This window comes from Brachypodium distachyon, chromosome 3 (assembly GCF_000005505.3).
Source record: "Brachypodium distachyon strain Bd21 chromosome 3, Brachypodium_distachyon_v3.0, whole genome shotgun sequence".
NCBI classification, from domain to species: Eukaryota; Viridiplantae; Streptophyta; class Magnoliopsida; order Poales; family Poaceae; genus Brachypodium; species Brachypodium distachyon.
This window is the reverse complement of record NC_016133.3, coordinates 53,593,496-53,616,907: the sequence shown is the minus strand read 5'-3', so window position 1 is coordinate 53,616,907 and position 23,412 is coordinate 53,593,496. Positions and strand designations below refer to the sequence as shown.

The 23,412-nt window shown below is 46.0% G+C and overlaps 2 protein-coding genes and 1 non-coding gene across 3 annotated transcripts; all 3 read right to left on the bottom strand.

The window, feature by feature from the left end:
* Window positions 1–1,839: 1,839 nt before the first annotated feature.
* On the bottom strand, window positions 1,840–4,364 carry LOC100840835 (cysteine-rich receptor-like protein kinase 10). Its single transcript, XM_003572818.3, has 7 exons — window positions 4,289–4,364; window positions 4,096–4,203; window positions 3,825–3,970; window positions 3,486–3,696; window positions 2,856–3,093; window positions 2,614–2,764; window positions 1,840–2,522 (listed from the first exon to the last, which is right to left on the bottom strand). The coding sequence occupies exons 1-7, from the start codon at window positions 4,362–4,364 to the stop codon at window positions 2,187–2,189; spliced, it is 1,266 nt and encodes a 421-aa protein (XP_003572866.2). The 3' UTR covers window positions 1,840–2,186.
* Window positions 4,365–11,105: 6,741 nt separating this feature from the next.
* Window positions 11,106–12,665, bottom strand: LOC100840537 (transcription factor APG). Its single transcript, XM_014900584.2, has 2 exons — window positions 11,785–12,665; window positions 11,106–11,699 (listed from the first exon to the last, which is right to left on the bottom strand). Exons 1-2 carry the CDS (start codon window positions 12,457–12,459, stop codon window positions 11,445–11,447), a joined length of 930 nt encoding a protein of 309 aa, XP_014756070.2. The 5' UTR covers window positions 12,460–12,665; the 3' UTR covers window positions 11,106–11,444.
* A 10,535-nt stretch (window positions 12,666–23,200) lies between these two features.
* On the bottom strand, window positions 23,201–23,320 carry MIR1139 (microRNA MIR1139). Its single transcript, NR_126825.1, has one exon. It is a non-coding gene; the product is annotated as a microRNA MIR1139 (primary transcript).
* Window positions 23,321–23,412: the final 92 nt, after the last annotated feature.

Sequence of the window (23,412 nt, the reverse complement as noted above, 5' to 3'; positions counted from 1 at the left end):
TATATAGAAAGCCTTAAATTTCAGTCGACACATCAGAGTCACCAGATTAGTATCCGGGTGCCATCTCCATTTTGCCCTCTTCATCGTTCATTCTGAATTTTAAAACACAAATCATATTCGACGGCTAAGCAATGGCCTGATGCCTAACTAAAAATAAGGCGACTTGGGCATAGTAAAACCAAAAAACGTATACCACACGATGTGTTTCCACATGAGGAAAAATTGAGTTGCGAAGAAAACCTCTACACGTGGTCAGATGAATCACCATCGGTTCTAGTTCTGTTGGTTTCTCTCGCCATTGATATCTGATTTAGCATTGACATGTGAGGGGAAACATCAATGTTTTGATCATATCTCTACCGGTTCTTCTCACACGCGACAGACAATTTAGAGGTAAGGAGAATCACGGATCAACGTCTTCATCTAGTTTTTTGTAACTTTATTGTTGGGTTTTGTGTCTTTGATGTGGGCGACTTGGTAGTAGAGATGGCGGTGGGTTAATGTTCTCTTGGCTTCACCTATGTCTTGACGTGGTCAACGTTGCCTACTACATAAGGCCAATGGTTCTTATGACTTGTCTTTTTATGATTTTGGTCTTTTTCCTCGTCAGTCGAGTACGTGATGATTCAGCAGTTTGACAATCCAAGCTGCAATTTTGCATCCACTGCCACGTGCTTTCATCGATTTAGATTTTTCACTCTTTGAGACAGACGACTCACACGGTTCTTCGGAATCTAAGTTAACCCCAACTTGTTAAGGCTTCATATCTTGTAGTCTCCATCAAAGGGATGCAAGAAAGGTCGTATAAGATATATGAACGGTGAATCTAGAGATAGAGAAAAGTAGAGACGTTACTGAAGACCATGATGCAGTTTTTTTTTTCTTTTCAGTTAGGATGATATTTCTTTGTTGATATTCATTTAAGGCTGTAAAAGAAGAGCACACACATCACATTCTGTTCCTGAAAAAAGAAAGGAAAAAAAATCTACTGCTACCAGCATCGCTATGGACCGGCACTGCAGGGTGCGATGTAACCAAAGCATCCGCCACACCATCAGTCCGTCGTCACCCGAATATCCCCGATCCGGCTCGCCGTGGAAAAAGCACCCGCGCCGGCGCGGAAATATACTCGGCTTCTGAAACGAAGACGAGGAGAAATCGCCGGGAACCACGTGATAACGTGAGAATAGGAAAATGGTCGCAGCGCGCGGCCGTCAATCGCGGCGCCCTACTCGTGTAGTCGTCGCCCGACCCAACCACGCACACGCCCAGCCGCAATCATGTGGTTATACTCTGGCCAAGGGCCCGAGGCAACGGCGCTCCTACGGAAGAAGAAACATCCCGTGTGGTTTGCATCGGTTCGTACGAGAGTACAACTAATCTGACGCACGCCGTACGTGGGCACTAGAGCGCTGTACATATATTATCCGGGAGAACACAGGCAGCAAAGGCTCGATGACTCTCACTCGGGTCGCTATGTATGTATTAGCCGCTTAATCTGGGTTAAAGCTAAAGGTCGTGTGGGGTCTTCGGTGATGATGACAGTGATGATATTTTGCCATTTCCCTTTTAGCATATTGTACTACTAGATAGAGGGGCTAGTTGGAGTAGGTTTGGTTTGTGTCGCTAATCGAGACCATGTCATCAAGAGGTCGTTAGTTAGACGTAAGTTAGCTCAACAAAGAGTACTAGTAATACGCGGAGTACTACGTGTTCTAATACTAGTCTAGTGGCCTCTGATGATCTGATCTGATGGGTGCGCGTGCTTTGGATGCTTGCGAAATTTCTTTGACCTTGTGAGAAAACAAGGCCCAAGTCATCACCAGATGCTCCACTTACTTTGTTTCAGGTCCATGTTTCTTTCCAGAAGGATGAATTATACAAGATCTATCTTTGCCTTTACATCATAGTGGAATCATCTCGTTTGTAACTTCGAAGCATCTTCTTTTCTGTCTATGTCACGGTGCAAAAGATTTCAAATGCAAAATCCGTTTTGTTTTCCGGCTTTTTCTGTGCAGTCACAGCCATCACGGAGTATTTACAGAGTGCCCGTTGCTCTTCCAACCTCGCGTTGTGCTTGCGGGCATCTCATCCGCCGGCATAAAACTTACCAATAAAAGTCCGGCACGATATAAAGGGAAAGAAGAAAACAGACAAAGAAGGAGAGAAAAAAAAAGACGATTTTTTTATCGTGGCTCGATCATGGTGATGGACACGTCGTTCACGGACTGCGTCTTGGTCGTGTCGGTCCCCGTCCCCAGAGAGAACTCCGACGCCTGCGTGGCCCTCTTCGTCGTCCTCGGGCTGGCGAACAGCGGCGGCTGCGCCGGCGCCGGCAGCTGCGCCTGGTCGCTGATGAGCATGAGCACCACGCCGGACATGGTCGGCCGGAGCTCGGGGCTCTCCTGCACGCACAGCAGGCCGGCGTGGTAGCACCGCCACGCCTCGTCCTTGGCGTAGGATGCCGCCAGCGACGCGTCCACGAACTCCGCCGCCTTGTCCTCGTCCCAAAGCTTCCACGCCTGCTCAGGTCAAGAAGAGTTGCACGTGTGTTGGCAATTTGGGGATCGAGAAAGAAAGAAAGAAAAATGACTGGTTTCTGCGATCAATTACGTCTTGGATGAGGGTGTGGTTGTGCTCCTGGAGGTACATTGCGCCGTTGCGCTGGCCGCTGAGGATCTCCAGCACGAGGACCCCGAAGCTGTAGACGTCCGACTTCACCGAGAAAACCCCCTCCATCGCGTACTCCGGCGCCATGTACCCGCTGCATTTTTTTTAGATTCAGGTTAGCACGTAGTAGTACTACTGAAAGTCTGAACTTGATGGGGGTAGTGGGAAAGAAAGTGGCCGCTTACTACGTCCCGACTACGTGGCCGGTGTTGACCTCGATCTCCTCGTCCTCGAAGATCTTGGCCATGCCGAAATCGGAGATCTTGGGGTTCATCTTGTTGTCGAGGAGCACGTTGCTGGCCTTGAGGTCCCGATGCACGATCTTCAGGCTGGAGTCCTCGTGGAGGTAGAGAAGCCCGCGGGCGATCCCCAGGATGATGCTCTGCCTCATCTTCCAGTCCAAGTGCGCGGTCTTTCTAGTACCTAATTGATGCCACAAAATTTCATCAAATTAAAACATGATTATGAGTAGAAATGATCATATTGGTACTAGTAATACGAATTCTCAGGCTGCTTTGTCTTCTCGTTAACCTATTTCTAATAGCTTCATTTGACCTGAATGGCTCCAAATCAGTAAACAATGGAGACTGCAGTTGCACCCAAGAGCTGTAATTTGGTTCAGCCATGTGCACACCCCATGTGTCACCAAATCAAACCCAATCTTTGCGCGCACTTGCAACCATTACCGGCCAATCAAACCTATCCCAGAAATATGCGCGCGTTCCGTGATCTAATTAAATAATTCGACACGAGGGTTGCAGTTGCATCGATACAGATAAGAGTTAACGACGAAGAACGAGGATTCGGAAACGAACCGAAGAGGAAGGCGTCGAGGCTCTTGTTGGGGAGGTACTCGTAGACGAGCAGCTTCTCGTCCTTCTCCACGCAGCAGCCCAGCAGCCTCACCAGGTTCCTGTGCTGCAGCTTGGCGATCAGCTCCACCTCGTTCCGGAACTCAGCCGCGCCCTGCCGCGACCTCGCCGACAGCCGCTTCACCGCGATCTCCGCTCCGCCGTCCAGGACGCCCTGAAATTTGCGTGTGGCCAAGTTTAGTCTATGCAATAATCTCACGCGCAAATGCAACAGGCAATATACAACACGAGTGTAGTATCATCAGAACAAAGATATCTAGGATTTGGCAGTGCTTGTAGTACCCTGTAAACGGGCCCGAAACCCCCTTCGCCGAGCTTGTTCTCCTTGGAGAAACTGTTGGTGGCAGCGTTGATGGAGGAGAGGTCCATCAGAGGCAAGTCCGAGCTGGACATCGGCCTCATGTTCTGTATCTGAGCCCGCCTGACAGCTGCAAGCAAAATCAAGAACCAGAAATACACTCTTACTAACATCACACCAGCTAGTAGAGTACAATTCTGCAAGTACAAACATGTAACAGCTGCAGGTAGCAAAGGAGCAGCAATTAGAGCTCACCGTTGCGTTTCCTCCATCTCCAGCAGTACACGCAGTAGAAAAGAGTGCAGATGATGACGACCACCAGGATGGAGACCATGATCGGCATCCCATTGGAGCTTGAATGTCCTGTGGCGCAAGAACACGACCCTCCCAAAAATTCAGAATACAGACAGACATGCATGTCTGAAAAAAGAGCAAGAACTGGATGTACCTGGATCACTGCTCGCCGTTGCAGGCGCTGTGTCCATCAGCCGGCGATGACGAAGACGGTACGCCGACCCAACCATGTCTTCTTCTTTCTGCTCCCCTGCCCGGAGCCGTGAGAATCGTTAGCGTTCTATATGGGATATTTTTCGTGCTGCTATTGGGTCGTTGGGGTTTTGGAGAGTCGTGCTAGTAGCAAAGCTGATGAAGCCAGCCGTAGCTTTGGAGATCCGGTAGCGCTACTGCTGTGCTGCTGGCACTAATGTGTACAGGGCATATTTGTACAGCTCGGTAGGGAGAATAAGACCAAGATGCAGGCATGGTGATGGAGAGGGAGGGGGCGTCGTTGATGCCTACTGCCTGCCGAATGAATTTTCAGAGGGTTCCTCCTGGCTTCCAGTTCCAGCCAAATGTTCCAGGTTTGTCCTTTTAGGAGTGCCAAAATCCAAATATGGTGCTTGACCACGCAAGGACTATAAACATCCAAGAAACAAACCCCGTTTTCTATTCCTGTCGTGGAGGATAAAAGTTGTTTTGATATGGGACGGCAACTGGGTAGGCCTTTGCTCTTGTCCTTTACATGCTCTGCAAATCAGTTCCGACGGATTGTTTGTTCTTCCACGAATGGTCCAGCAGCTGACAAGCGCAAAGTTTTTTCACATGTCGGCACAACGCTTAATTTGGTGCGACCAAGGGGGGCAGTTTGCGACAGGACACCAGCACGAATTATCCTTTTTCTGCCATGTTTCCGACGTGCCCGTGTGAACCGAAGGCAATGGAAGCAGGTCAAGGGCTCGTCACACCTCACACAGCATGCAGCAAAATGGGAGTGTGTCGTGGTGGTGTCACGACCGATGTCATGTGATGGTTTAACTTGGTGTTGATGGACGAAAGAGAAACCGGAGGAAGGAGGACTTGAAGGGAAACACGCAAAGTGAGAGTGCGTCGTCTGCTTTTCGTTTCCTTTCTTTTGACAAACGGGGACGCGCGCCACGGGAATCATTGGAGGGAGAGCAACATGCTTGCCTGCCCTGTCTGCGTGTGTGTGACGATCCGGGAGGAGGCCCTTGGATGCCACCTCATCGCCAGGGCTTTGTATCCTAGCGTCAAATGGTCAAACCGCCTCGGCATTGTTTTTCTTCTGTACATTAGTGGACAGTGGGATCCGCCGATCCAGGGTGGTGCGCGTTTGGCTTGGCCTTTTGCCGGTGGGGCTCCGGCCGGCGGGGCTGAAGCGTAGAAAAAAAGGGAAGAACAATCCTGTGCGGCGTCGTCACTGACATAGGGCCCAACCGTGATGTATCCATGCGGATGGGGTTCGTCAGCTACTAAGGAAAAACAGTTTATAATGGCATGCGAACGCATGTAGCACGAGGATCAGGACAGTGCTTACGCACACGAAATTCGGGTGGTAACAGCACTCCCATGATCACGAGGTGGGTTATTTTAGTAGCGTCTTGCATTGCATGCATCAGAAGCAAGCATTTTAATAAGCGTGGCGTAGCGGATTTGGGGCAAACGAGGGTCGCGCGGAGTGAAAAGAAATACACTCCGTAGAGTAGAAGCGTAGGTCGAAGCACCAGTTGATTTTGCAGCGGAAGCAGTTACATGTCTCTGTGTGCGTGCGTGGAGCAGGATTCAGTGACGGCAAGTCACCACGTAACTTGCGTCCATTTCACACCCGACGGTCAGATTCATCAAAAGTGTAGACTTTTATTTTAGCAGGTTTACGAACTCCTGATTTGCAAAATACGTATCAAAATGATATAAAACCTTCTCAGAATATATATATATATATATAAAACTAGCGTAATGACCCGCGCAGATTGCGCGGCTAGACTTAATGATTTATATTCTTTGTTTATCTTCATTTTATTTTTCTAATTGATTTATGAATGTTCTGAATGATTAGATTGGTTTAAATTGAGTAAATTTCATAAAGCACACATTTTGTTGCTACCGTATCACATAACCACACCTGACACTAATTTTGTTGTAGAACCACAACTCTTAAGACCATTTTTCTCAAGTAACCCAAATTTGTTAGTTTAATGGGTTTGACCACATTCCTGACATGTGTGGCCCACATGTCATATGCCACATAAAAGTCAAGATCATAAGAAGTTGGGGTATGGTAGGGGAGAAAAGGAGAGGGTTAGCGGGTCAGGTCGGGTCTGACGCTGACCTTGTATGTGACATGTGGGTGTGGTTTTGTGAAATTTACTTGTTTAAATTCATATCATTACATTGTAGATTAGGTAGTCATTACATGTTTTCGCAAAAGATTTGTATTTTATTAACATTGTCCACATTACAAAAGTGTTGAGTTGTACATGTAACATAAGTATTTTTGCGTGGAGATAATTTGAAAGGTTTTCTTTTAGACATCAATTATAGATGTATAGTTTTGTTAATCCTTTACTGTTATTTGGTATAGATGATATATGCAATAACCATTCCATTTTATCCAGCCCGATTTGTATTTGTTAGTCCCTTCCCATCGCATGTACAACTTTTCTAAATCTCTTTTAGCCGCAACGCACGACACAAAATCTTCCTCGTTCTGTCGTGTTGCTTCCAACAGCTGGTCAAGAGAGTCTGTCTGGTTGCGGCCGTTTTCGTAGAATAAACTGGTGCCTATGGTAGATCGGCTTCCGGCTGGTGTTTCATGCGAGTGTGTTGCTACCGGTCAACCACTATTTGCGTAGTCATGGATTTGGCGAGGTCCATCGCGGATGTATGAAAGCAGGGACGGAGCCCCCTCTGGAATAGAGAAAACCCTTAAAAATATGCAATGACACGGGTAAATTTTGAAGAACGATCCCAACGCTATAACTTTCTGACTTCCCCAATAAAAGCCGAAGGTGCTTGGTAGTCATGTCTTTTCATCCTGTATACAGAGCATCTATCATGTGATCCATGTTGTTTCTTTCTTTTTGAAAATCGATTCTCTTTCGTCTATTGATTTCCTTTTTGCCTTACCTCCTTTGTTCAATATCAAGTGCGAAAGTTGTTGTGGATTAAATTCCCGCATCGTGTCAAGAAGCTAATTTTGATTAAATTCCGGCATGTTGCTCGTATGTATTTAAGTTTTGGGTCATGGTGTGTCTTGGAACAACTCTACCGGGTTTTGATGGCAATGACTTGGCAAGATTACCTTGTTGGTTGTTGTGGCCTACGCGTGATGCTGGGCTGCCTATTCCATACCGATGATCAGGACCTTCGATGGCTATGACCGAGGTGCTCGATCGCTCAGGGGCCTCAAATCAATGAAGGATTAGTTATGGTATTAATTGACGGAAAAGGGAAAAAAATCGATAATCACGGCTCGCATGGAGGAAAATAGAAAAAAGACAAATCGCCCTGCCGTCGTGTCTGCGTCGGTTCCACTCCGTCGCTTGATTGGTGTGTCTGTTTGTTCGACTTCGATCGCTGCGCAACCTGCTTCGTTAAACGGCCTGCTTGTTGCTTGCTCCGTCGGCCACGGCCCACCGATGCCGTGAGTGCTGGCTTACTGCCGAGTGTTTGCCGTCCGTCCGTCCGCCCTCCATAGTGCGCGGCTGCTGCACTGCGCTTGCGTTCCGCGTCGGTGCTTCCCGCTGCGCGGCTTGCGCGGGCACCTCAGTCCTGCCGATCAGCCGATGACTCCTGGCTTGCCTACGGTTGGGTTGTATTTCGGATTGATTTTTATGTGTCAGATCTTCGGTTTCCATATCGGCCTCCTACGAATCTACGATCAGGTTGATTAGCTTTTAGCAAATTTGAGCCGCACGATAACTTATCTTGGCCATAGAATTTCTGCTACTTTAATTAGATATTAGACTAGACGTTTACTATTTCTTGTAATTTTTTGATTTCTTCGTAAATTGAAAAAAAAAACTATTAAAGTTGATCAAATATAGGCTGAAACTTCAAAAGATCTTAGTTTTCAAAATACACACCCAAATGATATACTCCATCATAAACTATTATCAATGTGCGAGAAAAATCTCGAAATATCAGGAGTGTTGTTTTATGGCAAAAGATGGTGGCCAGAAACTCACTAGTGTGCCACGAGCTCAGAACAGGTGGAAGGGCCTTGTGCCACGCCATTGGGCCACGGGGGGCCTTACCATGGGTCGTCGCCGTCCTTCGGAGTCCATCTTTGCAACCCTAATTCACGGCTCCCCTATAAATCCCACTACGTTTTGACATCAGGATGAAAAAGAAGAAGAAAAATCACCAGAAATTATGTCGGGTCTTGACGGTGGCCATCATCCACACCCTCCATTACAGTGACACCCCTCCCGGCCATGTATTCTCCCTTGCAAATTCCGTGAACGACCGTAGAGATTCCCCTCACATGCTCTGGATCAACGGCTAGTGGAGACGAGGATCATGAAGAAGCACATGACCAGCCAACCATTAGGACCCACGAAGACTACGTGTGACGGGGTTTCGGCAATGCCGTTGTCTATTATTACGGAGAAGCGCGAGGAGGTGGCATGGTACGGCCATGGGGAGAGGAGGTGGACGAGTAGAGACGATGATGGCAAGTAGGGTGCAACCGGGGTAGAGACCACGGGGATAGGGTGTTTGTAGAGCCTGACATGTTGGGACGAGGATTGCGTGTTTGGCCGCCACTGCCTTTGGTGTGACTAGCCAATGGTGGACGAATTTTGTTATTTATTATTTCCTCCGATCCAAAATAAGTGTGTAAGTTTTTGAATTAAGCCTAGTCGACATTTATTTTGAGTCAGACGTAATATAAGACGAGCTGCTGCGCGGAACCGGGGGTGGAAGGGTAACAAATTTTATGCATGGGCAGATTCAACGCATGGGCACCCAGGGTACGTGCCCGGTCTTCGCCGCCTGCTGCCAGGACTCCGGCGACCTCATACGGCGGTTCGTGAGATCTGAAGCAGCGGGTGCCCTGAAAAAGGAGAAACGCAAGCATCGGATCGTCTTTTGGTTAATTGTTTTTTCAGGGGTCTTTTGGTTAAATGGGCGGGCCAGGGATGCTCTCCTCCAATTGGGCCCTAGCAAACCAAGACATACTTCCACCTGGACTCTGGGAGGCTGGGCCTAATTCTTAGATTCCGGTCACCTTGGCCATAAAGATCGATTGGAAGGGAGCTGGTTCCGGGTGATCGATCGGGAGGCACAGTGATTCTTTCCTCTCCTCTGCTGTTTTGTTTTGATCTATTTCTGTTTCTCTTTCTCCTCAAAGCCAAATCCTCCAATTCTAAAATCTCTAAGCTGCAGGCCTAATTAGCACATGCACACCGTCCATTCCCATGTATTGATATTTTCAATGAAGAATATAGGATTTACAAATCCATTTATTTATAGTAATTTTTTTGTGGCATTGTGGATGTACGGTTTGATATTATACTTCCTCCGGTTCTAAATTCTTGTCTCAAATTTGCCCAAATATGAATGTATCTATTCTTAAAAGACGTCTAAATACAATGTAATATTTCGACAACAATTTAGGATCGGAGGGAGTATTTTTTTTTTGTCGACTCATTGAAAGTGGTGATCTGTATGCTTTAAATTTAGTCCACACTAACAGCTCATTTGCCACCCATCATTTGAGCCTAAAATTCTGGAATTCATTTTGAATTCCAAAAACCAATTTGTTTGGTTGGCATGGAATTGGCCACGGGAATTCAATCTCAAATTTCATGAAATCACACTATAACTATCCTCAATTCCTTTTTAAAAGCCATCACTTTTATGGAATTGTCTTTCACTCTACAAATCCATGTGGTAGGCAGACATGATTTGAAATTCAAATTCAACCAAATGAGATGCTATCCAAAATTAGATTTCATTTCATTTCAAAAGGATGGATGCCAAACAAGTTGTAACATAAACATATAGATCATAGGTCTGGTAGCGATTTGCTAGGTAATGTAAAAGTCGTGGAACCAGGCATGTTTTGATTTAAAAAAACAAGCTGATCTTATCTCCTGCTGAGATAGTTTGCGGTGCTTGTTCCTTTATGGAATATTAGACATGTTAACAAAACAGTGATGATACGAGGAATATCTGTGTGGGAGCAGGTCTGGAGGAAAAACTTCTGTTTGTGCCGAACTAACTGTTTTGGTGTCTTTGGGAGCCGTAACTTTTGTTATGTTTGGAACTTCTAGCAATTAGGTCTTGGGTGCATTTACACTCAAAATGAATATGGGCTATCTATTTTATTTGATCATAGGGTCTATATTAACCGACACACCTTAATACTCCAATGTGGATGCATGGAGTACCATCTAAGAATGTATCAAAAATTGGGATAAAATCGTAATCAGCCAATAAAGAACGAATTGACCTATAATTCCTCAAAATTCAGCTAGGTCGAGTCCTGACAGGAGTTGCGCGCTTGCGTCGCGTCTCACATGTGAAAAGACTAAACAGTTCCTCTATTTCTACGGACCGGAGAGTACCGCAACATTTGCCTTCTTGTTGGCTCGATGCAACAAGTCTGCTATGAACTATGTGAGGGGGTGAACCTCTTTGTTCCTTTATCTCTGGTCAGTAAAACCCGGTTGACGTATACGAAAAAACAATTATACCTCCGCAAGCACCCTTGTGTACAAAGTCCACGCCGCCCTGTGAACTAAACCATGCCCATGTATGTACTTACCAAACACGCATGCATGTGAATCTTTAAATGTGAACGACTGAACGTCACCGGGCAAGCTAGTGTACATTATCGAACAATAATAAAGCTAGAATAGGGCCTATGAGAAGTCTTGATGTCCTCTGGTCTGAAAGAAGAGGAGGGTAATGAGAAGATAAAATTACATGATGGGATAATACACATGGTCGTATAAGATGCGTGCACTCTAACCGTGTAACTCGATTGCTAATAATCAACTGTTACATATATTGATCATCTACTAACGAGTATGATTTGAAGAAAAGGGTCGCAGGAGTACTACCTACTACGTGCTAGAAGAGAAATTCGAGCTAGCTAGGATCGGATTAACAAAATGTTAAACCTCTCTCCTCTACAGGTACATAACGCTAAGCTCCTCTAAAATACAGATACATATATAACGGTAGTGATTAAGTAAAAGAACAAGAGCATGTACGTTTGCATATGCCTCCTTATTAATCTTCGAACGAGGTGGTTCGTTATTGATTAATCTCTAATCTGATGCGGTACGTGTTTCCTTCTAGCTGGAGCAGTTGAATTGCCCCCTCTGCGACGACAGGATGGCGTCGAGCGCCTCCTTCACCTGGGAGATCTCCGGCGCCATCCCTCCCTGCGCCGGCCAGAACTCGTCCGTCGCGAGCACCTTGACTTGCAGCTGCAGGAACTTGACGTAGCTGATGGCCTTCTCGAGCATGGTGACCATGTCCACCTTGGTGCCGTTGGGCACCATCTCCTGCAACGTCCGGAGCCGCTCGCTGATCTTCTCCCTCCGGTTCTGCAGCACGGTCCAGAATAACAGAACGTTCAGAATAGGATCGAGCAGTGGCACTAACTGAATTTTCGATCGATAGCGAATTTACCTTTGCAGCGAGGCTCTGCGGGTCCTTGGGCGAGGTGATGGCAGGCGCAGGCGACTTCGCCTTGGCCGTCGTCTTCCTGCTCGCGCCGCACTGCTTCTTGCTGGCCCGCGGCTCCGCGTCCTGCGCGCGCGCAATCCCGGCGGATGGCCGCTTCTGGGAACCGCGGGATGCCGGCGCTGGCGCGGCGCTGTCGGGCGAGGGCGCGCCACCGGACGCGCTCGGGAACAGGAGCCCGAACGGGCGCCGCGCGCCGGCGCCGGGCCGCTGCGTGAGGCTGAAGCAGCCCGTGGCCGGGTCGAAGCCGATGGACGGCGCCGGCGCCGCCTCGCCATTGTCCTCGTCCATGGCGTCGATCCACGCGTCGCATTCTTCCTCCTCCTGAGCGGCCGCGGTCGCCATGGCCTGCGCGCCGTGGCCCCGAGCGGCACGGTCGAACGCGAGCACGGACGCGCCCACGCCGGCCCAGTGCGAGCCGTCCTTCACGTAGGCGCTGGCGCTGGCGCCGGCCGGCTCGTCGTGCGCGTAGCCCCCGAACAGCGCGGCCGCGTCGACGCCGCCTAGGAGCGCGTCGTGGCCGTGGCCGTGGCCGAAGCAGCCGATGGAGTCGAATGCCGACGCCTCCGAGGCGTCGAAACCGCCGTCATACAGTACCATCGGCTCCCGCACTAATGCCATGATCAGTTGATCACGTATCAATCAAGCTAAGGTAGCTAGTGTAAGTGTGTAGCTAAACCAAGGTAACTAGGCCAATAGCTATGTCTTCTATGTCAAACACTTCTCGCTACAACAGTCGAGCTGTCTAGTTTCTGCTAGCTCCCAAAGTAGTAGCAGTGGTAGTTTGGCAACCGGCGGCGATGTGTGTGCTGTGCCTCCCTTCGCGCCATGGCCGCTTATATATAAAACCACGGCGGGCGGCCACATGGGGGGCTGGCGGGGCTAAACAGGCCGGTACAAACACAGAAACACTGGCCGGGCGTGGGGGGGATTATACAAAGTACAGCCGCATTTAATGCTCGCGGTTGCTGGGTGATCGAGCTGCCGATCCTTTGCCGAAGCTCTGTCGACTGTCCCTCTCCTCTGTTCCCGGAGCCCCCGAGCTCCCGCGCGCACTCGGTCGATCGCGGGTCTCGGGTAATCGGGTCTGTTTGATCAATGTGCTTGATTAAACGAGTGATGAAGGCCGAGTTTATTGTTCTGCGCGCGGCCGCGGATCCACCGGAATCTAAGATCGAGCGCGACCCGTTTGCAGGGGAGTTGATGGGCAGAAGGGGAGGCAGGAAGCAGAAGGCGCGGCGCAGGCGTCGGGGTCTCCCACGCGGTTCCAGATTCCCCCAACTCCTCTTCCTCACGTGGCTATCCCAATGCCATGCAGCTGCCAAATCGCTCCTGTCTTAATTGCGGGAAATGAAACGCAAATGGATTTAGAAGTATGATCTGAAATGGCATCGGATATTCAGCTTTCTTTTCTCTTTCGAGAACACGTAGAAGCTTTGCGCATCGTTCGTTAAGGCGCGAGAAAGGAAACATGTTGGCTCTAGAAGTAGTATACTTCATCGGTGTGAAGAAGCAATTGACATTTTCCATTTCTATTTGATTTTGAAAATTGTGTATATGTCTGTCTAGATTTTTTTTGTTTTGTTTGACAAAGTAAACGCTTCATATTTTCTGGCCTCTCATCTAGATGATATACCTCTTTTCGGTTCTTCTTCTTTCTTCGGCCGTTTTTGCTTTTCTTCCTCGCTATTTTGACCTGACTTGTTCAGGATGATGCTGTACTTCATACTTCATGCGACCACACCCAAAGAACAAGTCTGAAGTGTGCAAGACCGTAGATTGTAAAGGTTATACCTAAGTCAACAACAAAAACATCTTGATCTTTTAAAGACGATGCCTTCAATAAAAAGACGATGTAAATTGTACATATGCCGTTGCTACGAGATCCGACTGGTGAAAGCGAAGAGTGGATCTTGAATTGTTTTCCTCCTCTAGGCCGTTAATGGCTTACGAGAAGGGTAGGGTGCCCCTCAACCAGATCAATGGCGGGGTATAGGAGATTTTTGTTGGTGACAACGGCTAGGGTTATACCGCCACTAGTGTCACTTGCGGGAGCGAAAGGAGCAGTCGTGATCGCTTGTTTGTGAATACAAGTGGTGTTTTCGTTGTTTTCATGTCTTCAAGGTTAAGGTTGGTTACTTGGGAAATGACAGGGAAGTGCGCGGCTTGTTTGTATTGTAAGTTCTTGTGGCTACTATATTTGGTTTCATTGACGAAATTGGGGGTATTTCTTTTCTTTTCCTTAAAAAAATCTTGGAAAATGACTTTGGAACCCTTCGAAATTGTTTTATCCTACCATGCCATTTAGGTTAAATTCTGGGCTCTGCCATATACAGTATGAACTGCTTAATTTGTAATCGAGTTCAGTTGAGATTATTGGAGGAGGAGGTGATCTGAAAACCTATTAACATTACCATATTAGGATCCTACGCGACATAGAAAAACCCCACGGGACAAGATCGCTTCGGATACCGTTAATCCCTGGCTGGCGATGCTGGCTGATCTGCAATTCTCTGCTGTTGTTGCTCATCTGCCTGCGCTCTGTTTGTCCGTGACATTAGAAATTAAGTCACTGTCCCCCCTGTGATATTTTAAAGCTCGTGTGCACGCCCTGTGATTAATGCATCTGTCTTAGGATGACGATCGACTATAGTACACTTCTGCGCCCAAATCCATCCATGCTTGTGCCATTAATGCTGTTGATACCATCCTCTCTCTCTCTCTCTCAAGTTGATCCGGCTCTCCCTTAATTGCGAGTCAAGAATATCATGCGTGCAGGCACGTCTACGTGTAGAGGGCGGAGTTCATCTCAACTCCCATGGCAAGGGTGTGGTTTGGATCTATCCATTGATTGACAGGTTAACTCAGCCAGAGCCACATCGACTTCCATTCCATCCAATTCCGTGCTGATTTAATACGGAGGATCTCACGGAACCACATGCCATGGCCGATTTGCCATTTACAGCAATCCAGTCTTGCCACTTCCAGTACTCCCAAACGGAGAAGAAAGAGAACGTGAATGCACGGAGCCAGACCACAGGCCCAGAGCATGCACTGTAGCGGTGACCGCGCTGCTAATGCTGGATATACTCTGTTACTACAGGGGCACTATATATGTATATATATACACCCATGTCAGTCAAAATCTAGAGCTGGGGAAAGACTTTTACTGCAGGGCTGTTTGGTCGGATCGACCACAGCAGCTAGAACCGGGTCAACTTGGCTAATGCTTGAGGAAGGATTAGGCAATTAATGGCGCGAGTGCCCAACCAGGGTTTCTCAGCTAATCCGCGCACGTGGGGCTCATTAATGCGAGGGCCCCAACCAACCAACTAACCACCCGTTCTATACTTAACAGCCGGTAAAGGTTTCAGCAGGGTGCAAGTGCAACGGCGACAATGTATGGCAGGCAGGCAGATCGATCTGGCTCATGTGTTACCGAGTGAGGCTGTGGACTTTCCCTTCTAGGATCCTCGATCATGTTGCAATAAATAGGATTCTTTCCCCGCATTGCCATGGCGCCGAGCAAATAAAAGCGGCTGCCGGCCCCGGCCGGCTTGGGGACAACGGAGTGAGCAGGCGTACGTGCGTGCGTGCGTCCGGAATATGCGTGGAGCCAGTCCTTCTGTCTGCTGCACACCACACGTGTGTTAACAGTTAACTTCGCCCAGGGTCGAATTCGTCCAACTGATCGATAGTTCCGCCGCGCTGATCTGCACACGTGCATCGGGGCTACCGGCTACGTTGGCGCACCGGGCCGGCCACGCGCCGGCGAGTGTTGCATCGTTCTTCCTCCAAAGCAAGAATTCCTCTCTTCCTCGTACTCCAACCATCATCACGTTATTCATATTGTTTTTCCCAACCTCTATAGTTTCCATGGAGGGGGAGATCTGTAAAGGAAGTTTCCTTGAGATGTGAGGGAGAGAGGTAGGAGAAGGTGGGGGAGAGAGAGCACTGTAGAAGGCCAGCAGCAGAGAGGTACAGAAAATCCTAACGATGATTTATTACTTAGCCAGAGAAAGTAACCATGCGCTGCGTTAGGCATGTACAATGGTCGATAAAAACTGTATTATCTTAGCCATTCCACGTCAATTAAAAAAGACAACAAAACATGTTGTACAATAGGTTATCTCTTAGTGTTCTATCTTAGAATTAATGTTTACATGAATAAAATTAACTAAATAAATGCTAAGAAAAGGTGAAATTTAGTACAATGGTAAATTTGTTTTATCTTTGTCTTATCATTCTTGTGAAGAGATCATCTCTTAATTAAGAAAAGGTTTGTGCCTTTTCGTTTCTCTCTCTTTCACATCAAATTTTATTCTATGTGGCATCGCTAAGAGAATGCTGACATCACCCCATTGTACATGCCCTTATCCGTCCCATCAAGGTGACGTGCCGGCAATGGGACGGGTTGCAAGCGACGAGCGCTGCGACCGGCCTAACATTCTCGATGCCGTCGGCGAAACCCTGTGTTAATAGCATTAAACACTTACCTAGAGCGCGTTATTGTTTATTGTAACGTTTCCTGGGAAAGATTTGGAACAGTTGCAGGGGATCCAATGCAATAATAGAGAAGGAGTACAAGTACATGGATGTGATTTTTATTTAAGTACTAGTAGTAATTAACTAGTAAGAGCTTATTTTATTTGACAAAAAAGCTCATGACACGCCAACATGCCTGATTTGTACCAGTTTCCTGAAATGTCCCCTATGTTTCAAGTACGATCTGTACTCGAGATAATATTTAGAACACGCGAAAATATAGTTTGGGCCGGGCAGGCTCATTGGCACAGATGTCACCTCCCAAACTATATTTCGAGTATCATAGCGTGTATAATAGCGCTATTGAGGTATCCATTTTCTCTCCAGATTTGGTATTTTTACACAGATCACAAATCGATGAATCTTTACACGAAAGTGTAAAGATATGTAGTATACATCTATTCTAACACTACAAAAAAAATTCAGATTTTTTTGAAACTTCAAAACATGATTTTCATGATGTTTGAACTATAGAGAGTACTGGATCTCGGGAGCCAAATGGGATTTCTGATTCTTTTGGGGGCTTCATTAGGAAGCTACTCTGGAAAAAAAAACATCTAAATTTGGTTAGGCTTTTAAATTAGTTTACACCAAATTAGTTTGGAAGGCTAATCAAATTTGGAAGGTGCCTTCTCTAGAAAAAATGCTGAAGGAAGATAGTTTTTCGGAAAAGACGGTCATGAAAGACGAAAAGAACTGGGTGTTAATGAAATTGGTTGTGTATTTGTGGATACATAGAAACAGAGGTTTTGAGTTCTTATTTTTTCAAAAAATAAACTAAATAGTTTGATAAACCAACTATAGGGAAAGCCCGCGTGAAATGTAACACTTATGCAAACTGATAGAGTAAGATTCTCTCAGCATAGTAGACCAGAGATCACGAGGATACATGAAAAGACATGCTGCGCACTCACGGTGGTGTAGAGGATCATTTGAGATGCTGCTCATGATCGAAAAGCTTGACGAAGTCAGCTAACCCCATTAGCTAGTGGGGCTAGCTTATTTGGCCCTTATTTTAGATGACATCAAGGCTAAGAGCATGTAGTTGGTCAACCTAATTAATATTCTAAGTTTCCTTGATCCTTATCTTTGGATGCCACGAGAACTATTGGTGAAATTCCCATCGGAGAAGAAGAAAACGAAGGCCATGCATGATGAGAAAAGTATTTCGTCAGATGATAAATAATAACGGTATCTGTACCTGGATGCATGGGCTACCATCTTATTGTGAAATTTTTGTAAGGTCGGGAGATCGGCAATGCGAATCGAGTCAGAATTTGTCCCAGCTTAAGTCAAGTCCTCTCCTCGTAGTTGTGTGCAGTGAAGGGCAGATATGACTTGCACTGAAACATGTACGAACTCAATCGTACTAGTAATTGATAATGTTCGACCGCCGACGAAATGAACGCCGCTTTTGCGGTTGTGCAGTTAGCGCAAGTTCATGGGAAGCAGAAGAGCTATCAAGGGCGGTCATTCTTTGGAATGTTTCTTCATGTAAATTGGTTGATTCGTGGGATTGTAATTTTATACGGAGTAGAAATTTTTCCAATGTTGCTCCAATCCATTAGAAAGATTTTTATGTTTTCCTATATGACCAATCAAACATCTTTACGGATCATCTTCATCCAGGACTTAAAATGGCAAGAACAATCTTAGGTTTCCCTTTATGCAAAGAGGCTCTAACGGCACAAACAAAGAAAATGAGTGTCAAGTGTAAAAAAAAAAGTGTCGTTTGGAAATTATAAGCTGAAACTGCCGTCAGGGGTTTCTTAGTTTTGGCTCTGAACGCTGAACGTGCTAGAGGCTTTCACTATCCCTGGATCAGAAATTAAACAGAGGAGGGGGAAAACAATACTGATGTTATGTTTCCTTCCTCGTGTCTCATTTCGCTCTCAGCCTCGACAAAGGATTAATACGCACTGTTCTTTTTCGAGCACACGGCTGGTGTCGATTGATCAGCATTTGCCATTAATTTGATCCACATGACATTTTGATTTAACAACCCAGCTCAATAAAGTGTGAGGCTCTTGTCGTTAATTGCAAATCTTATTGGGCCCACTAAATTGTATCCGTTGTCAACCAGAATATTTCCATGAATGTCCGGATGGTCCACTTGCAGCCCATTTTTGTCAAGATTAAGCAAATACCAGTGCAGAAGTACTGGGGTATTGTCTTTGGTCAACGTTGACAATGGTAATAGTAATTGGTTCACTGAACCTACAACATCATCGTGTAGAGTGACTGAAATACATCACTTCGCGAGCATAAAAACGCATCACAGCTAGAGTATAGGCGATCTTCTGCGCAAAAAGAAAAGAAAAGAAAAGAGCATAGGCGATCTGGATAATGCACTATACTGACAAATACAAGTCTGCCATGAGGTATACAAGGCATCGGTTGCAATTTGCCACTTTAGTTTCGTCAAGAAAAAACTAAAAAAAATTCTGAAGTTCATTATATATACTTTCTCGGTCCCAAAATAAGTGACGTAGATTTATATAAGACGGAGGAATATATATGTTGATCCGATGGATCGGTATATGTGCAGATTCCATCAGATGATACACTGGATCGGTATATGTGCAGATTCCATCAGATGATACACTGGATCGGTATATGTGCAGATTCCATCAGATGATACACTGGATATACCACATGGTACATTCATATACGCTGCGACCATTTCGTGAGCACTTCGAAGTACAAGGAAAAGAATATTGCAAATTAGGGCAGAATTTGCAATTTTTTACATAATGTAATATACAAGTATCTTTTCTACTTAAAAAGTTTAAAAAGTTTTCAATTGGTGGTCGTCAATTCACCTCCCATGCATACATCTCCTCCCAGCTGACAACTAAGCCCGTCTGTATCACAATGACCTCACGTTATTCTATTGGTTCAAACTCCTATCTTCTCGAGTATCTTCTTCTTTCTGCAGGCCTCCTCCCCCAACTGCTGCCTCCATTCTCCAATCCCAAATATCCCCCATCAATCGGACTATTAAAGCAAAATAAATGGTACTTGCAAAAATTAAAACAGTTCAGTCGCAATGTTAAGGTGTTTCGTAGCAGCGCACAGGCATCTTGCTAGTTTAGAGTAATAATTCGTGTACATGTTACTTCAAGGACATTAATGCAAGATCTATGGCAAATTTGGTCGGGTTCGACACTTCGGTATGCCTACCTAGTTTGGTAGACATGGAAAGCCACACTTCGGACCTCCTTATTAGGGGCCCTTTGATTCACAAGATTCGGAAAACGGAGGAACATGAAAAATATAGGAATTGGACTGGAATGCATGTGTAAAAACATATGATTCAAAAACATGAGAATTTTGTAAACATGGGTGTTTGATTCACAGGAATAGAAAAAGACAGGAATTATACTAAACATAGCCAAATTAAAGTTAAACCAAATGGATTAGTATAATTAAAATGTTTTTATACCAATAAACACTCTTGTCTTGCTTTGTGTGCGTTGGAATTCAGCAAAGAGGTACGTATGGGTGGATTGTTAAATTCTTACATTTTTCTTTTGAAACAAAGATCAGAGGAATTGTCCACCGCTACCCCTTTACCCAATTACTTGAATCAAATGAGTGTTTTTCAGAGAAAATATGGAGGATTTAATTCCTCGGGTCCACTTCGTCGTCCATGTGGGCCTGTAGATATTGGTTCGTCTTCCAAGCAGAGATATTGGGCCGGTGGAACTATAGATATTGGGACGTCTTCCAAGCAGAGATATTGTGCTGGTGGGCCTGTATCAATGACGTCTTCCGGCTCCTAGCGAGTCACGGAAGAAAAAGGCCCAGAGGGCCCCTGATCCAAGACTGCCTGGGAATCGAGCAAACCCGGCGGCGTGCAGTGCATCTGCAGTTCAGTTCAGTACTGGCGTACCGCAGTCTGCTGTGTCTCGGGCGCAAGCGAGAGAAAGAAGTGCTGCTCGTCATCACTTCAAAAGAATAAACTATGTATTACGCCATCAACCCAACCTGAAGGCTGAAGTTAGATCAAAAGGATGCCCCAAAAGGAAAAGGAGAAGAATCTACCAAACCATACACCCATACGGCACTACCAAGTACCAACTATCATACGGGTATATGACGTAAAGGAGTGGCAGACAGGTACCTGTCCTAATCAGCCTTCCTTTCCCTTCTTTCTCCATTCGACGATGCTGTAAATTTATCCATATCTTCGCATTTCTCTGCTTTTGTAGACAGCTTGGTTCACTGGAAGTCTGTGCTGTCCTGGAGGTTAAAAGGGTCTCGTTATTTTTAATTTGTTTGCTTTGGGAGGATTTACAACTGCATCTTTTGCGAGGATGGGCTTTATGATCGATTATCATCACGAGACCTCCATGAGACCATGAGAGGAGAGGATCGTCCTAACAGCTGGTGAGTGGTTGGCCAGATAAGGGCGACAGAGCTTCTGCCGTCGCTTGGCCGGCCTTTCCGATGATGCTTAAAACCATGTGCTACACTCGGTCCGTACTGCGTGGTCCGGTAGTCCCATCCAATGATCCAAAGCTGCTCTTACGCCAAAGTGCAAGCTTGTTTTGCTTCTGATGTTAGTCCTTAGCAATGAGTTCAAACAGCGAAGATTTGCGGAGTACTCACTTGCTTTGAGAACTCGTTCTGGATGTTCCGTAGTGTCAGACCGGAGATCGTCAACCCGTAAAGGCTACTACTCCGTAGTACTGTACTCCCATTTGCCGTCAATTAACGGAGTGTATCATCCAGTTCGAGATGAATAAAGGAAGGCGTCCGGAAAGATACGGAGGAGATACGATGCGTCTACTGACTACTGTACGGTGTAGCCGTAGCCGTGCAGACTCCCAAGAAGCACTCAAAAACGCGAGACATTCCCAAAAAACACACCCTGGCGCCTGGGCATACCACGCTGTAAAGCGTAGGGGCGAAAAGAAGCGCGCGCCGCCGCGCCACACGCATGTGAGCAACATTGATTGCTTTTCTCGTGGTCCACAGGTCAGCAGGAGGTGGCGTCGGGAGACAGGTGCATTTAGTATGGAGCGCCGTAGCAGAGCATATTCCAAACCCACCACCCCGGATTAGTCCCGCCCACGACGGCCCGCCCGTGGTTTTACGGTTCTGCCCTCTTCACTCCGAGCCTCCGATCGGGGTACTACTCCCCTCCGTCATCCATCCTTGGATTAGGCTGGTGGCAGCACGCTAATCGCAGGTGCCATGTGTTTCCTTGATGATTTTGATTAGGTGACTCGATCAGGCGAGTCCAGTCTTAGTCGAGAACGCGGGCAGCGACTTGCAGATTGTTTGGCGTGTTTGTTCGTCCTATACTGTATCAGGGATTTGAGGGTTGCACAAGTGTTGCTTTCGTTTGTGTACTTTCTACCTGGTTAATTGTATGGCGGCTAGTTGGTTACCTAAATGAGATTGTGAGATGGAAGATTGTTTAGTGCTGCCTGGGCAAAGATGAAGCCGCTTGGTCTTTGGATTGTCCGTGTGTTTGTGTATGGGCGGTGTCTACCTAGCAAATCAAAACAACCTTCTTCACAAAAAACACAACAATCAAAACAAGGCCTTTATTCCTTCCAAAAAAAAGAGGGCCTTAGGGATGTAAAAGAAGGTTGAAATAAAACTCGTGTATAATTATGCGCTCTTATATATGCCTGTAAATAACTTTGTGTGTTCCGCGCAAACAAAAACTTTGTGTGTGATTTTTTCCCCATGGCTGGTCGTTAAAAAAAATGTGTCTGCAAATGTCAAATGACAAGGGACGAATGAAAGAACCGACGACGTCTCTGACATGGACAATAGCTTCGGCATCGATAGGAAACACGTTTGATGCTTAAAATTATGCGCTTCATAGCAGTTTTTGTGAATACCACACACACACATATGAAGATATGAAATTGCATTATGTAGATAATCGATTTTTTTACCATCTTCGGCATTCTTTCTTCAATTTTGTCGGTCAAACCGTTTGACGCATCCCTTTCGTCATTCTCATGCTTGACTTCTGTCGTAGTCCAGGTGTCTTGATTGTTCTTCCTATCTACTTCAACAATTTCCTTTCTTTCCTCACCTTCTGGCACAATAGTGGCCTCTAAATCTCTAGTTACCTTGAGCTACTTTTGTCAATCGCGGATGACTACATTCAACAATATTGTAAATGGGAAATCTAGCCTGGCGAGCCATTCATGAGAACCATAGGGAATAAGGTATCACACAAGACGATAATCCGATTCCACTGCATGACTTATGCAGATGGGTGTGGACGTCGTCTTCGTCATGGTATGGCTACCCAAAACCACATTCTCTTTGCCTCCGCTTCTCCGGAATAGTCATAGTTATGAACATAATTTTTTTCGAGATTGATGGTGCACATAATTATGAACTTGCAAGCTTTACAAAAAAATCCAAAGGATATCTCATACTCCTCCTAGTTCCCATAATGATTACATTTTAGACATGGCGACATCGAAAACTATATTGGGCCGTTTTAACAATTTCAACAAAATCATATGCTATGAAAGTATATTTAGACAAATTGTGCATTTGATTTAAAATGACACAACTCCTCATTTAAAATTATTTGTCCGTTAAAGTTTTGATAGTGTAGATAAAGTTTTGAAACCATCTTTGTGTCAGGCAGTCGGTGACGCATTAAGCATCGATGGCGTTAGGCTGGTCATAGTGAGAGTAACAAAGATGAAAACTAAAGTGCCAACTAAGTAATTTGGGTGATGTGTCATATTATTAATGAGGAAAGAGAGGGTTGGGTAACTAGATATGTTACCATCATATCACACTTCCAACATACAATGAGTCTATAAAGCTAATAAATGAGACTTATATGTTACTACTTTAATATATGCATGTTACTAGTGTATGTTACTCGCCACTGTGACCAGCCTCAAGCCTCGTGATAGTGCGAACAAATAATAGTCCAATCAGAGGAGGCCAAGTAGGACTAGCATGATTACATCATCGAAAGCACAAATCCGGAGGGTGTCGTGGTCATTTGCGGCACCGCACGCTCCCCTCGCGAGC